The sequence below is a fragment of the Schistosoma mansoni genome, assembly GCF_000237925.1.
Source record: "Schistosoma mansoni, WGS project CABG00000000 data, chromosome 5 unplaced supercontig 0195, strain Puerto Rico, whole genome shotgun sequence".
In the NCBI taxonomy this organism is placed as follows: domain Eukaryota; kingdom Metazoa; phylum Platyhelminthes; class Trematoda; order Strigeidida; family Schistosomatidae; genus Schistosoma; species Schistosoma mansoni.
Window position 1 is genome coordinate 43661 of NW_017386018.1, and position 11732 is coordinate 55392.

The window sequence follows — 11732 nt, forward strand, 5'->3', positions numbered from 1 at the left end:
AAGTTAATTTTATTCCCTTTTTTTGAATGTATTCTTCAAGTTATGACATAAGACATTGAAAGAGATAGTAAGAGTAATGGTAATAGTAATAATACAATGTAACAAAGAAATAAAAAATAAAAAAAATCCATCAAGTGAAAGAAAAATGAACAATTTTAATGAAGTACTCTGTTGTAATGTAATTGAGTACAGTTTTAATATGTTTATTGCATGTCATTGTACAGTTACTATTACTAGTATTATTAACAGTAATAATATTGACAATAGTATTCATTAAAGGGAATTGTTTGTATAAGTATATTTGAGAAGCAAATACAAGTAGCATATATTTGTATAGACAATAAATAGATTAACCCTAGTAACATTTCAGTTTATATATTAGTTCATAACAAATACATACTATAATAAGTATACATTAGAAAGAATAATTCACTAATGATGTGTATAACAACTGGAAAGGATTGCCCTGGACAGGGTTGGATGGAGAATGCTAGTGAGCGGCCTATGCTCCTCCACGAGGGGTAACAGGCGTAAGTAAAAGAGTTGTGATGATGTGTATAGTTATTAGTAGCATTGTAGTTGTTATAGAAAATATAAAAAAATATTTTACACAACATTTAAATAATTTTATTATTATTATGTACTATCATCTTCATCATTTTTGTTTTAAGGTTTATTGTTTGAATTAGTTGTTGATATCGGTAGATTACAATTTACTTATTGTCACTTGGTTAAATTACGTTGTGAATTAGATTTTCGTTGGTTATTATGACTATGTTGTTGATGATGTTGTCTATTAGTGGTAGATTGATGTGATTTTGTATGATGTACACGAAAAGCGGTATATGATGAAAATTCTCTATCACAATCTGTACATGATACTAAATTGGAATGTTGAAGACTCCGTTGCGTTATAACTGATGATGACGATTGCTCAGTAGTATCAGGTGAATTAAAATTATTTATTGATAAATCTTCTGAATAATTTATTGGTTGTTCTTGTTCTTGTTGGGGTTGGTGATGGTGATAAGGCTGTTGCAACAGGATGTTTGGAGTAGTAGGCGTTGAACTGGTGGTCTTTGTATTCCAGTCAATATTAGAAGGGACTCTTTCACTTAATGAATGATATCTCATCAAAGGTTTGATTAAGTTGACCGTTTCTGTTGTTGCTTCCGATAGAGATCTATTATATTTAGAATGTGCTGAGATTATATGTTCTTCTAAACCTTGAATATCTTGAAATATACGAGAATCTTGACGAGAGATCGAACATTGAACGCCTGGTGAGTTAGGTTGATCATTCCGCCGAATATAATTATGTGATGCACGTGTGAGATCTGTAGGTTCTTCTGTTGATAATCCTATACAATTTGGTTGCATTGGTGGTGTTTCTATGGTAGAATTTTGCTGCATGTACAACAAATTACTATCATCATGAGTTTGATCATTATTGATGGTTCTTCCTGTTGAACAGTTAGAACTGATGAAATTAGAAAGCAGATTGAATAACTGTTGATTTGACGTGGAATTTGGATTCATAAACATATTTGAATTAAATCCATTCGTTGGTAATAATGCAGTAAGTAACGCATTTGATGTTAATGATAATAATTGTTGACGTAATTCATCTGACTGATAGGCATGCATTAAAAATAATCGTACAATATCTTGTATTTGTGAGCTATTTTCATTTTCTTGGATCATATTACCAATATCATTAACACCATTGCCAATATTATTATTGATTGATGGTCTAGGTGATATTGTATCGTAAGGTGAATTTGGACTTTTTGACGTCATGTTTTCCTTTGAACGTTTGATACTTCTATCAATTTTTAAAGTAGACACACAATCATTATCAGAATTACAAGTTGATAATCGAGATTTCTTATTTACTGATGGTTGGTGTTGTTTCACTTCACCTGCATTATCTTTAACATCATTATTATTTGCATCATTCTGATCTTTTAACCTATTCATTAAAGCTTTTCGTTCAACAGCTCTTAAAGCTTTTAATTCTAATAATTTGGTATTTTGTACACTACTTGGTATAAGTTTACCTTCTTTAATTGCTTTCAATTTCAACACTGGACAATTACGACCACGATGATAATGTAGATTACTTGGAGACGTATACCGTTGTCCACAATCATCACAACAATATGGTTTTTGACTTGGTTCATAATGAGATTTATAATGTCCTGTTAATGAATAACGATTAGCAAATAATCTTTTACATATACGACATTTATATAAACCATCACTTGTTCGAAGACTTGTATCCATAGCTTCAGATTTTTTAGTAGATAAATCAGAAAGATTTGAAGATCTCAAGTTTAATTGTAATGAGGTTTTGTTGTTAGTTGAAAAATTATACTTTAAGTTCATATTATCAACTTCACTAAAGTTGTGAGCTTCATTTGGATCAAGGGGATAAGATATAGCTCTTTGTAATGAAGAAACAGGTGATTGAGAAATATTTGAAATGCAACAATTATCCTCTTTTGAATCGGTATTCACTGGAGATTTTCTGTACAATGATGGAGAATGTAGTGAAGTAAAGGCTGTATAAAAAAGTAATAAAGTCATAAGTAAGTGAAAGTATAAATATAAACCGCAATGTTTGGGATTATTAAATTGAGTGGAAGAAGAATTTTAACAAATGAAAACACTGATTGACAAGTAAATAATAAAACAAACCTGATAAGCACAGAGTTAGTTCTTATAGAATTTTAATAGTTGAAATCATTAGCCAATTGAAGCTAGACAACCATGCAAAACCTGGAAGCACTGGACGGCCGTTTCGTTCTATTGTGGGACTCCACAAAAACCCCTGCTTATAGGATTCTTTGAACAATAGTATTTAATATTATCAAAGTATCTGTACGAGTCGTCTATCTGACATAATTAAACTTTATCTTTTAGTCCCAATTAGCTCATTCTGTGAGGTAACTGTTAAATACAAGAAATAATTAATGATAGTTGAGATCATGAATCAAGTGAAGCTAGACTACCACGAAAAACCTGGAAGCACTGTACGGCCGTTTCGTCCTACTATGGGACTCCTCAACAGTGCACATCCACGATCCTACCTCGCTAGATTCGAAACCAGGACCTATCAGTCTCGCGCACGTTTGCTTAACCACTAGACCACTGAGCTGACTGGCATCCAACGGTATTAATGTTTAACTTCAACCGATCCACGAAATTGAGCGACACATCCATCAATATCTTCAGTGAGTTACTATCTCACATATGCTCACAAATGACCGGCTCCACGAGGTATTTCCTGGAGTTCTAGTGAGAGGCAGTGACCAGTGGAGTTAAACCAGGTCTGTTGTGAGATAGTAACTCACTGAAGACATTAGTGGATGTGTCGCCGTCCAGTGCTTCCAGGTTTCCCATGGTGGTCTAGCTTCAATTGGTTCATGATCTCAACTATCAAAAATTACTATAATATCCACAAAACCCCTTCTGAAAATAACTAATGAATCCCATTTACATTTTAAACAGTTAAATGAAAAAAAATCACTTGTGTTTCTTTATATAACTCAATTTTACTGAGAAATTTTCCTGTCATCCTAGGTGCTATCCCAATATCAATTCTGTAAATGTTATATATCATAATAAAGACATCTTATACAATAGATACTGTCAAAAAACCCCTAAATGGTGTACCTAACATACTACTTAAAGATTTCATTTTTAATTTTAAAAAGATTGAACAGTCGACAGTAATAAAACTAAAAGAAAACTAAGATGATATAATGACTGTTGAATGCCTTATCAATTTACTGTGGTATATAAGATGATATTGTGAAATTTACCAATATGATTGCTAATTAGATGTATAGAATGAAGTTACGAATTACATTATTAATCTAGTACAAATGCATTATAAGTATATCTCAATATCATATTCTGAGTAAGCATAGGGTCATTTCATCTGTTTTATCTAATAATCAAAGATACTGTTAACAAAACATATTAAATGGTAAATACAATTTGGTTATATTTAAGATGATAATCTTTTGACTATTACAGTTTAATTTAAATATCAGGTTCCGATGAGATTTAGGTCTTTTGAATGCTTCATATACTCTATGTAAATAAATCACCATGAAAATGATAGTTAAGTAGTATGGTGAAACATTTACTTTTGCCATCTACGCATAACTTGGAATAAATTGCATCAGATGGATTACTTTTTAAGGTTCGTCTGGTATTGAATTGCAATGAGATTTAGGACGTGTATTTCATTTTTTATAAAAAGTGGTTAATTAGGTATGTGAATTCTCTCAAAGATTAAAATATTAGGACTCCATTAACCAGATTACTAGGTAATGATATCCCAGACAAGTTTTAACAAATATTTCTTTCCTTTGTTTGCTTGAACTACTGATCAAAATATCATAATGATGTTACTTTTAATAACATACTAACGTCATCTAGAGAATTAGGAAAAATCAGAGAGTACTGAACTTCTGTTTCGTTGAAACTTAGATCTCCTTTCTAATGCATACACATGACTCCACAGGCGACTGGAACTTATGAACTCGAGTCTCAGGACTTGTATTGCTAGCAGTACCCAACCAAAAACATCGATCAACGGTAAACCATATCATAAGCTGACTACAATTTAAATATGCATATCATTGAGTGATTGGATAGTAAAGTGTTCAGAATGTTATCTGAATGTTCTTAGCACGAATCCATAAGGGGTCGTGAATACACTCTGCTAATTAGTCCTAAATGAGTATGATACAGGTGTCTAGTGTTTTTGAATTAAAATAGTTACTTAGTTGTTGCTACTTGGTAGTGAAAACTTTATTCACACAGAGCAGTTCACAACTAATCGATTGCTTAAGAAAATACCATCTTCACAAAACAAACATTAAAGTTTAGCTTTAAGCTAATTATAAATAAGGAAGTATGAATATTGTAAGCAGTATCAATGAGACCACTATTTATCAGTCTTTTTGGCAGGTTATTTGACTAACTAAAGAATATATGTACGAATATTGTGTGGTGAAAAACAAACAATCCTGAATGTTTCAGTCATAAGACATAAATTGGTTAGTAAACATATTAACATGGTGAGGTCAAATACTGCTCAAATTCTGTCTTGAATCATATATGTATATATGTATGTTTATACAAGTGTTCTTTGTATACGTTTCGGTAGTCTATCATATAACATCTCATCTTTCTATAATCAATAAGTTGATGGTGGTTGTAAATGTAACTTTAGTAAACAGTTAAATTAATATTTTCACAGTTGAAATCATGAGTCAATTGAAGCTAGACCACCATCGAAAACCTGGAAGCACTGGACGGCCGTTTCATCCTATTATGGGACTCCTCAGCAGTGCGCATCCACGAACCCGCTCTCACGAGCGAGATTCGAACTCAGGACCTACCAGTCTCGAGCCGAAGCCCTTAACCGATTAGATTAATGACGATTCTATCGGATATAGACAATAGAAACAGTACACTGTATAACGATACGGTTTAAAAATAAACATTAAGTTTAATCTGTTTAGCTAGTTCATCACTGTAAAAAAAGACACAACGAAATCAGATTGCTTGAAGGAGAAAAGACTAATACAATACTAGAGTTAGGATAGATTGAGCTAATAGTTAGGGTAATTTGAAATAAATCATTTCACTGATATCTAGTATTAATAAAGTGTACCTTTAGAAGATGGCATAAATTACAACATTCCACATAGAAATTTCAATAATTTATCGAGCCATGTTTTAAGGAATCAAGCTACCTAATATTTTCAGTACAGAGTAGTGAAGATTGTTGAATTTCATTGAAATCAATGCTAGACCACCATTGAAAACCTGGAAGCACTGAACGGCCGCTTCATCCTAGTACGGGACTCCTCAGCAATAAGCCTCCGTGATCCCCAATATAGGACTCGAACCTAAGACCTTCGGTCTCATGCGCGAACAATCAACCTATAGACCACTGAACATTGTTCTTCTAATAGCATTTGGCATGAATTGTGTATCTCTTAACTGGTTTCATTAGCTTTGACAATCTCTGTCGGTAGTATTCACTGTGGATTGACTTCTGTTAAAACGCCATTGGAAATCAGAGACCACTCGACATGTGTTTCATTCAAGAATGGAATTACTCATGTGTAGACACCCACGATTACCCCATGAACCGAAAACAGGACCTTCAAGTCCAGTGGCTTGGAATCCAAAAGTACACATTTCCAATTCCAACCGACTGGCTATGTAGCGTGTCCTTCATCCTGTGGTATTTAAGACGGCTGTTTTACAGCCAATAGCCTAAACTACACGGGTCACAACTTTCCACAAGAACAGGAAATCATTTCAAAGTCACTAATAAGCACAAAACTATAGTTCATTCGCAACCTTATTTAATTTTTAGATGGTATTAGTCAAGGACTGACCTCAGTTTGAGTACAATATTTATTTAAGCATTATATATTCTATTGTATGAGTAAGGTGTTAGAAAAAACTAAATTTCCTTAGTATTCATAACTCACATATTAATTAATGGTCAAAGGGAAGCAAATATCTGAGCTAATCAACAACTCATATATCATGATTTGATGAAATTTCCTCAAAAACTGTATGAATGGTCATATTAAGGAGCTTGTATTCCCATTTCTACTTCAGAAAGTAAATATTTGAACTATATTGTTTTCCAAAGTACAGTTTTCGTTAATTAGACTCCAAGCAAAGTTAGTTTAAAAGTGTATTCACTAACAATAATGTTTGAGCTGGTAGTAAAAATCAGGTAGCTAAAAATTTATTACACATAATGATTTATGTTTTAATGTTAAGAAAAGATAGAATTTAGGATGAACTAATTGGTAAGCAGTCATCAATTGATGAAATTTTCTCCAATAAAGTTGGCTCCTTTCAGACTTCTTAACTGAACAATAGTTTATTTATCATTAGCCAAATGAATGAACAAATATCTTTTTAGATAATTTTAATAATTCATATCCATTTTTGCTTGAATGTACAGCTGAGCCATTTAGTCTTCAGACAAATGTAACAGTACTTCATGTGTTCAATTTGAAATGGTTTGGATTATCTCACTGTTGATGTTTTGATTGAATTTTGATCACTCTCAGTTGGCATATGTACATTTTGTGCGGATTGTCTTGATATTGTCACTATGACAAAAATTCATATGGAATGGATAGAATGTGGCTAGCAGTTGGATCTAGGATGCGCATTTCTTTCCATTTGAGATTCGTCAGCTGGATGTACATGTATTCCATAGTTGACATCCACTGAGGGACTCGAACCCGGTATCGTTCTCTTCAAGCGATAAGGTACTGTTCACTTGATTACCGAGTTCAGATTTCTACTCACTAGGTGATTTGCAAAGGATGGGTATATGACAACCAAGACTGATCAAGACTGATAATTCAAGATATCAACAACGGGATAATCTAATCTATTTCAAACTAAATGAAAACTCATACCCGTTGCAAAAATTAGTGGCTGCTTGGACTCAGTAACCAGGCAGTTAACATAACGGCGTTTGCAGCGAACGATACCGGGTTCTAGTTCGTGGATGAACATAAACTCTGGGGTGCAGGCACATCCATCTGACTAGTCTTAAATAGGATGAAACATGCGTCCTATTTTCTACTACCAGTCACATTCTATTAATTATATCCTATGATCTTTGTATGGCTGTTAAAACTAGGCCATTGATATTTGTGTGTGCAACATTCAAATAATTTTATGGGCCAACGACAAAATAATATCTTTATGAGAAGCAATAGGAGAACACCGAATTAAAAAAACCATGTCTACTGTATCAAGTAGTTTATACAAGAACTAGTTAATTTTCTCCAGTACATTTACCTGATTCGTATTTTTCCGCTGTATTAAGTTTCTTCAAAGTTATTCGAGTTGTTAAAGCTGATTTTGCTGCGGGAGAAGATGATGATGACGATGAGGAGGGGGAGGGGGATGAAGAGGGTGAGGGGCAAGTAGCAGATGCTGACTTTATATCATTCGTCAAATGTGATTTACCTGAATGATCATTCTGTAAATAGAAAATGGAATAAATTTAACATGAGTTATGGTATAATTAATACAAATAGACATGCTAATAAACACAACATTGAAATTATTTAATAATGTGTGTATGGTTTTATGTGGGTGGATATATCTGGAGAAAACAAATAAACAAATGGCAATAAAATGGAAATCTGTGTACATCGTAAATTAACTAAAATTAAGATAGTTAATCACAAGATTTTGAATAGATTGATCAATGGGATCATGTGTGTCACATGATTAGCGAATCCCGGGTTCAAACCAATGTGAAGCAGTGTTGTGGTGTATGCTACCTATGTCCGTCAACATGAGTAGTATGTAACATCATTCAAAATTGGAATACCTATCAAAAGAAGGTTGAGGAGATTGAACTAAAGAAAACAGAAGGGGAAACATAAAAGAATTGAGAATTGGAAGAATTATATAGGTTGTAAAGGACAATAAATAAGAGATGTGCAAATGAAGTATTTAATGTATAGTTGTTATAATTTAGGAAAGCACTCAGTAATTTTGCTCTAAACGATAAGTTGTTCATCTTCACTAACTGTTCGTTCACCACAAGATTTACATAACACTGAAGATGTCAATATTCCAAACAAATTTTCATCTACTCAGTTTATAAATTAAAAATTATTATCTTTACGTGAAGTAATTGAATAATTTTTTCTGGTTAACGTTTTTTTAGCGAGCCATCATCCAGAAGATACAAGTGTTTATTAACAGTTGCCTACGCAAGATACTTCGGATCCGTTGGACAGACACTATCAGCAAAAAGTTACTGTGGGAGACAACAAACCAGATTCCAGTAGAGGAAGAAGTCAGGAAGAAGCGCTGGAAGTGGATTGGGCACACATTGAGGAAATCACCTAGTTGTGTCACAAAACAAGCCCTCACATGGAATCCTGAAGGTCAAAGGAGACGAGGAAGACCAAAGAACACATTACGCCGAGAAATAGAGACAGACATGAGAAGAATGAACAAAAGTTGGATAGAACTAGAAAGGAGGGCTCAGGACAAAGTAGGTTGGGGAATGCTGGTGGGCGGTCTATGCTCCATTGGTGGTAACAGGCGTAAGTAAGTAATGTGAAATAATATTGATATGATTGCTTATCCATCAGAAGTTTACTAAACTGGCTGAATATAAGAGTCCATTATTTTTCAATGAAACAATTATGATGTTTTAACAAGATAAAAAAACAGTTTCTAATCAAAAATTCATCTTACTGGTAAAAAGAAAACCGTTTCCGGGGTTATGAATAACAAAAGATCATTGTCAACCTTTATAAGGGAAAACTGTATTTAAAACATAATTTCAATAAATTAACTAACTAGCTAATTAACTATTTAGTACAATATAAAACTGTCTAGTAGTGCATCAAATCGGTTTGTTATGGATTCAAAAAAAAATGACACAAAATTAACAAAATAAACAATCAGGGGGTTGTTTGTGGAGATTTTTTAGTAATTTTTTTATATATAGTTGAAATCATGAGTCAATCGAAGCTAGACTACCATGGAAAACTTGGAAGCACTGGACGGTCGAGGACGGCTGAGGAGTCCCGTAGTAGGACGAAACGGCCGTACAGTGCTTCCAGGTTTTGCATGATGGTCTAGCTTCAGTTGACTCATATTGTTATAGGTTAAATAAGTTAGAGAGAATTTGCCAAAGAAAAAGTATAATTTTAAAATAAGGTAAATATCGTAAAACTCTAGAAGGATTAAAGTTATGTTGAAATTTTAATGTATGTCATCTTTTAAAAGAGATGGGAAAATATTCCAAGAAATTTAATACTGGATATTGAGCAGAACTATTCTTTCGATGTTATTAATTATCTTCCCGGATTCCATTAATTCGTTAGAAACTACATAAACTAAGACAATGAATTGGATCTGTTTAAATTTATTCATTTAATGGAAGACAGCAATTCATCTTTTTTGGAGTAAATTACCCTTTACCAACATCTTTCTCAAATAAAATATTTACTTCTTAGGTTATTTAAAACAACAGTTTTCATGTTTACTTATGAACAATACTTAGATAACATACCTTTAATATTTAGTTTGGATTCAGTAATCCATTGATTGAACCGAAGAACGCAGTATCACTAAATTCATTACTTGGTGAACTTCTTGAAGACTTTTGTTTTTACTCACCTTAAACCTACCCTGGTAGTATTAGCTTGTTATCCAGAGTGATTAGGTTTCAAATTGTTTTCACATTATTTTTATTATAATTATCCTAGTCTATTCTTACCCCCCATTTCCAGTCTAGTTGACCTTTTATTTTCGTATATAAATGTTCTTAACAAGTACATGTGTGATTAGATCGTTCGAAATGTATTGCGCTAATATATCACATAATTCTGATAAACTTCATCTCATTGCATTATAGAAATTTATCAAAGGGACTAATTACTTTACACTTCTTTATGAGGAAATCGGATAACTGTATACATAGATATTTGAATTGTTCAAGTGGTTAGGACACATATGTTTATTGCATGATGTGAGAAAGACGGCTGAGGCTAAGTTTTCGTAATTTTCATCGGTTATTTAGGTCAGTGTTGAAGTCAAACAATATTAGTTTTAACTTTCTACATATTGAAACAGGTAAAACACCAAAAGATTTAATTTAGGGATCAATCCAATGAAAGTTAATATACAATGAACAACATGCAGATTTCAAAAGTACAACACAATTGAGTAGAAAAAAACTTAATACCCTCATTGTATGAATAAATTAGAAGTAACAGGATTTTGAGAATACAATGAATTCATCATATTTCAAGAAAACTTTAGACCTGTAAAAAAAACCCTGAAATTACAAGAAGTAATCCAAGTAAAAATAAAGATTTAATATACTTTAACTATTGAAATAGTAGTACTTCATAAAAGTCCTTTAAAAAAATGATTGTCTATAGTCTTTGAAAAGATTTATTTTTAACTAAGCCGATAAAAGCATGTATTGATGTGACTCTGGATTTCCATTAAAACTTTTACAATTCACTTACAGAGAGCTAGTTATAATAATTAAGAAAATGTTACTTCTTTCTACATGATTCTAATTAGAGCAACGATTTGAAAGTTGTACAGGTTGAGTAAATCTGTATCTATTTTTCTTTGATTACTTGTTTTGTTCTCAAATTGGTCACAATATTTTAGCTTATTTTATCACTAATCTGTAAGTTAGCTAGGAAATATTCTTTAAAGTGAACAAAAATGACATACATTTACTGTAATGTAGTTTAAATCATTTCCCTATTTTAATTATGTATTAAAATTGTTTTCTTTAACTGTTTAAGGGATTCTTTAATTTTTTTATATACATGTTGAGTAAATCAATAATGAAAACACTATGACTGTGTATATATTTACAGTCAATTTAAAAGAGATTAGTTTTAGTAAACGCAACATACATTGAAATGGGAAATATTCCCTTGAAAAAGCTTGGTGGTGAATGGTGAATGTTATAGACATTAATATAAATGATAACAAGGAATGGTATACTAAATGAAGAAAACACAGTTATATATCATCAAAACAATGATAAATAAATACTGAAAAACTAAAAAAAATGTTCGATATATTAAGTTTATGTTAAGTTTTATTGATACTATTGTTACAACCATTTAACATAAATAGTTAGAAATCAGTAACTCCGCCTG

The 11732-nt window shown here is 32.1% G+C and overlaps 1 protein-coding gene and 1 non-coding gene across 2 annotated transcripts; both read right to left on the reverse strand.

Moving 5' to 3' along the window:
• Positions 1 to 472: 472 nt before the first annotated feature.
• Smp_065000 (hypothetical protein) lies at positions 473 to 4448 on the reverse strand (the record flags this gene model as incomplete). Its single annotated transcript, XM_018791081.1, has 2 exons — positions 473 to 2530; positions 4444 to 4448. The coding sequence occupies 2 exons, from the start codon at positions 4446 to 4448 to the stop codon at positions 724 to 726; spliced, it is 1812 nt and encodes a 603-aa protein (XP_018645699.1). The 3' UTR covers positions 473 to 723.
• Positions 4449 to 5389: 941 nt separating this feature from the next.
• On the reverse strand, positions 5390 to 5461 carry Smp_tRNA_00643_Pseudo_CGA.1.1. Its single transcript has one exon. It is a non-coding gene (tRNA).
• Between the last annotated feature and the right edge of the window lie 6271 nt (positions 5462 to 11732).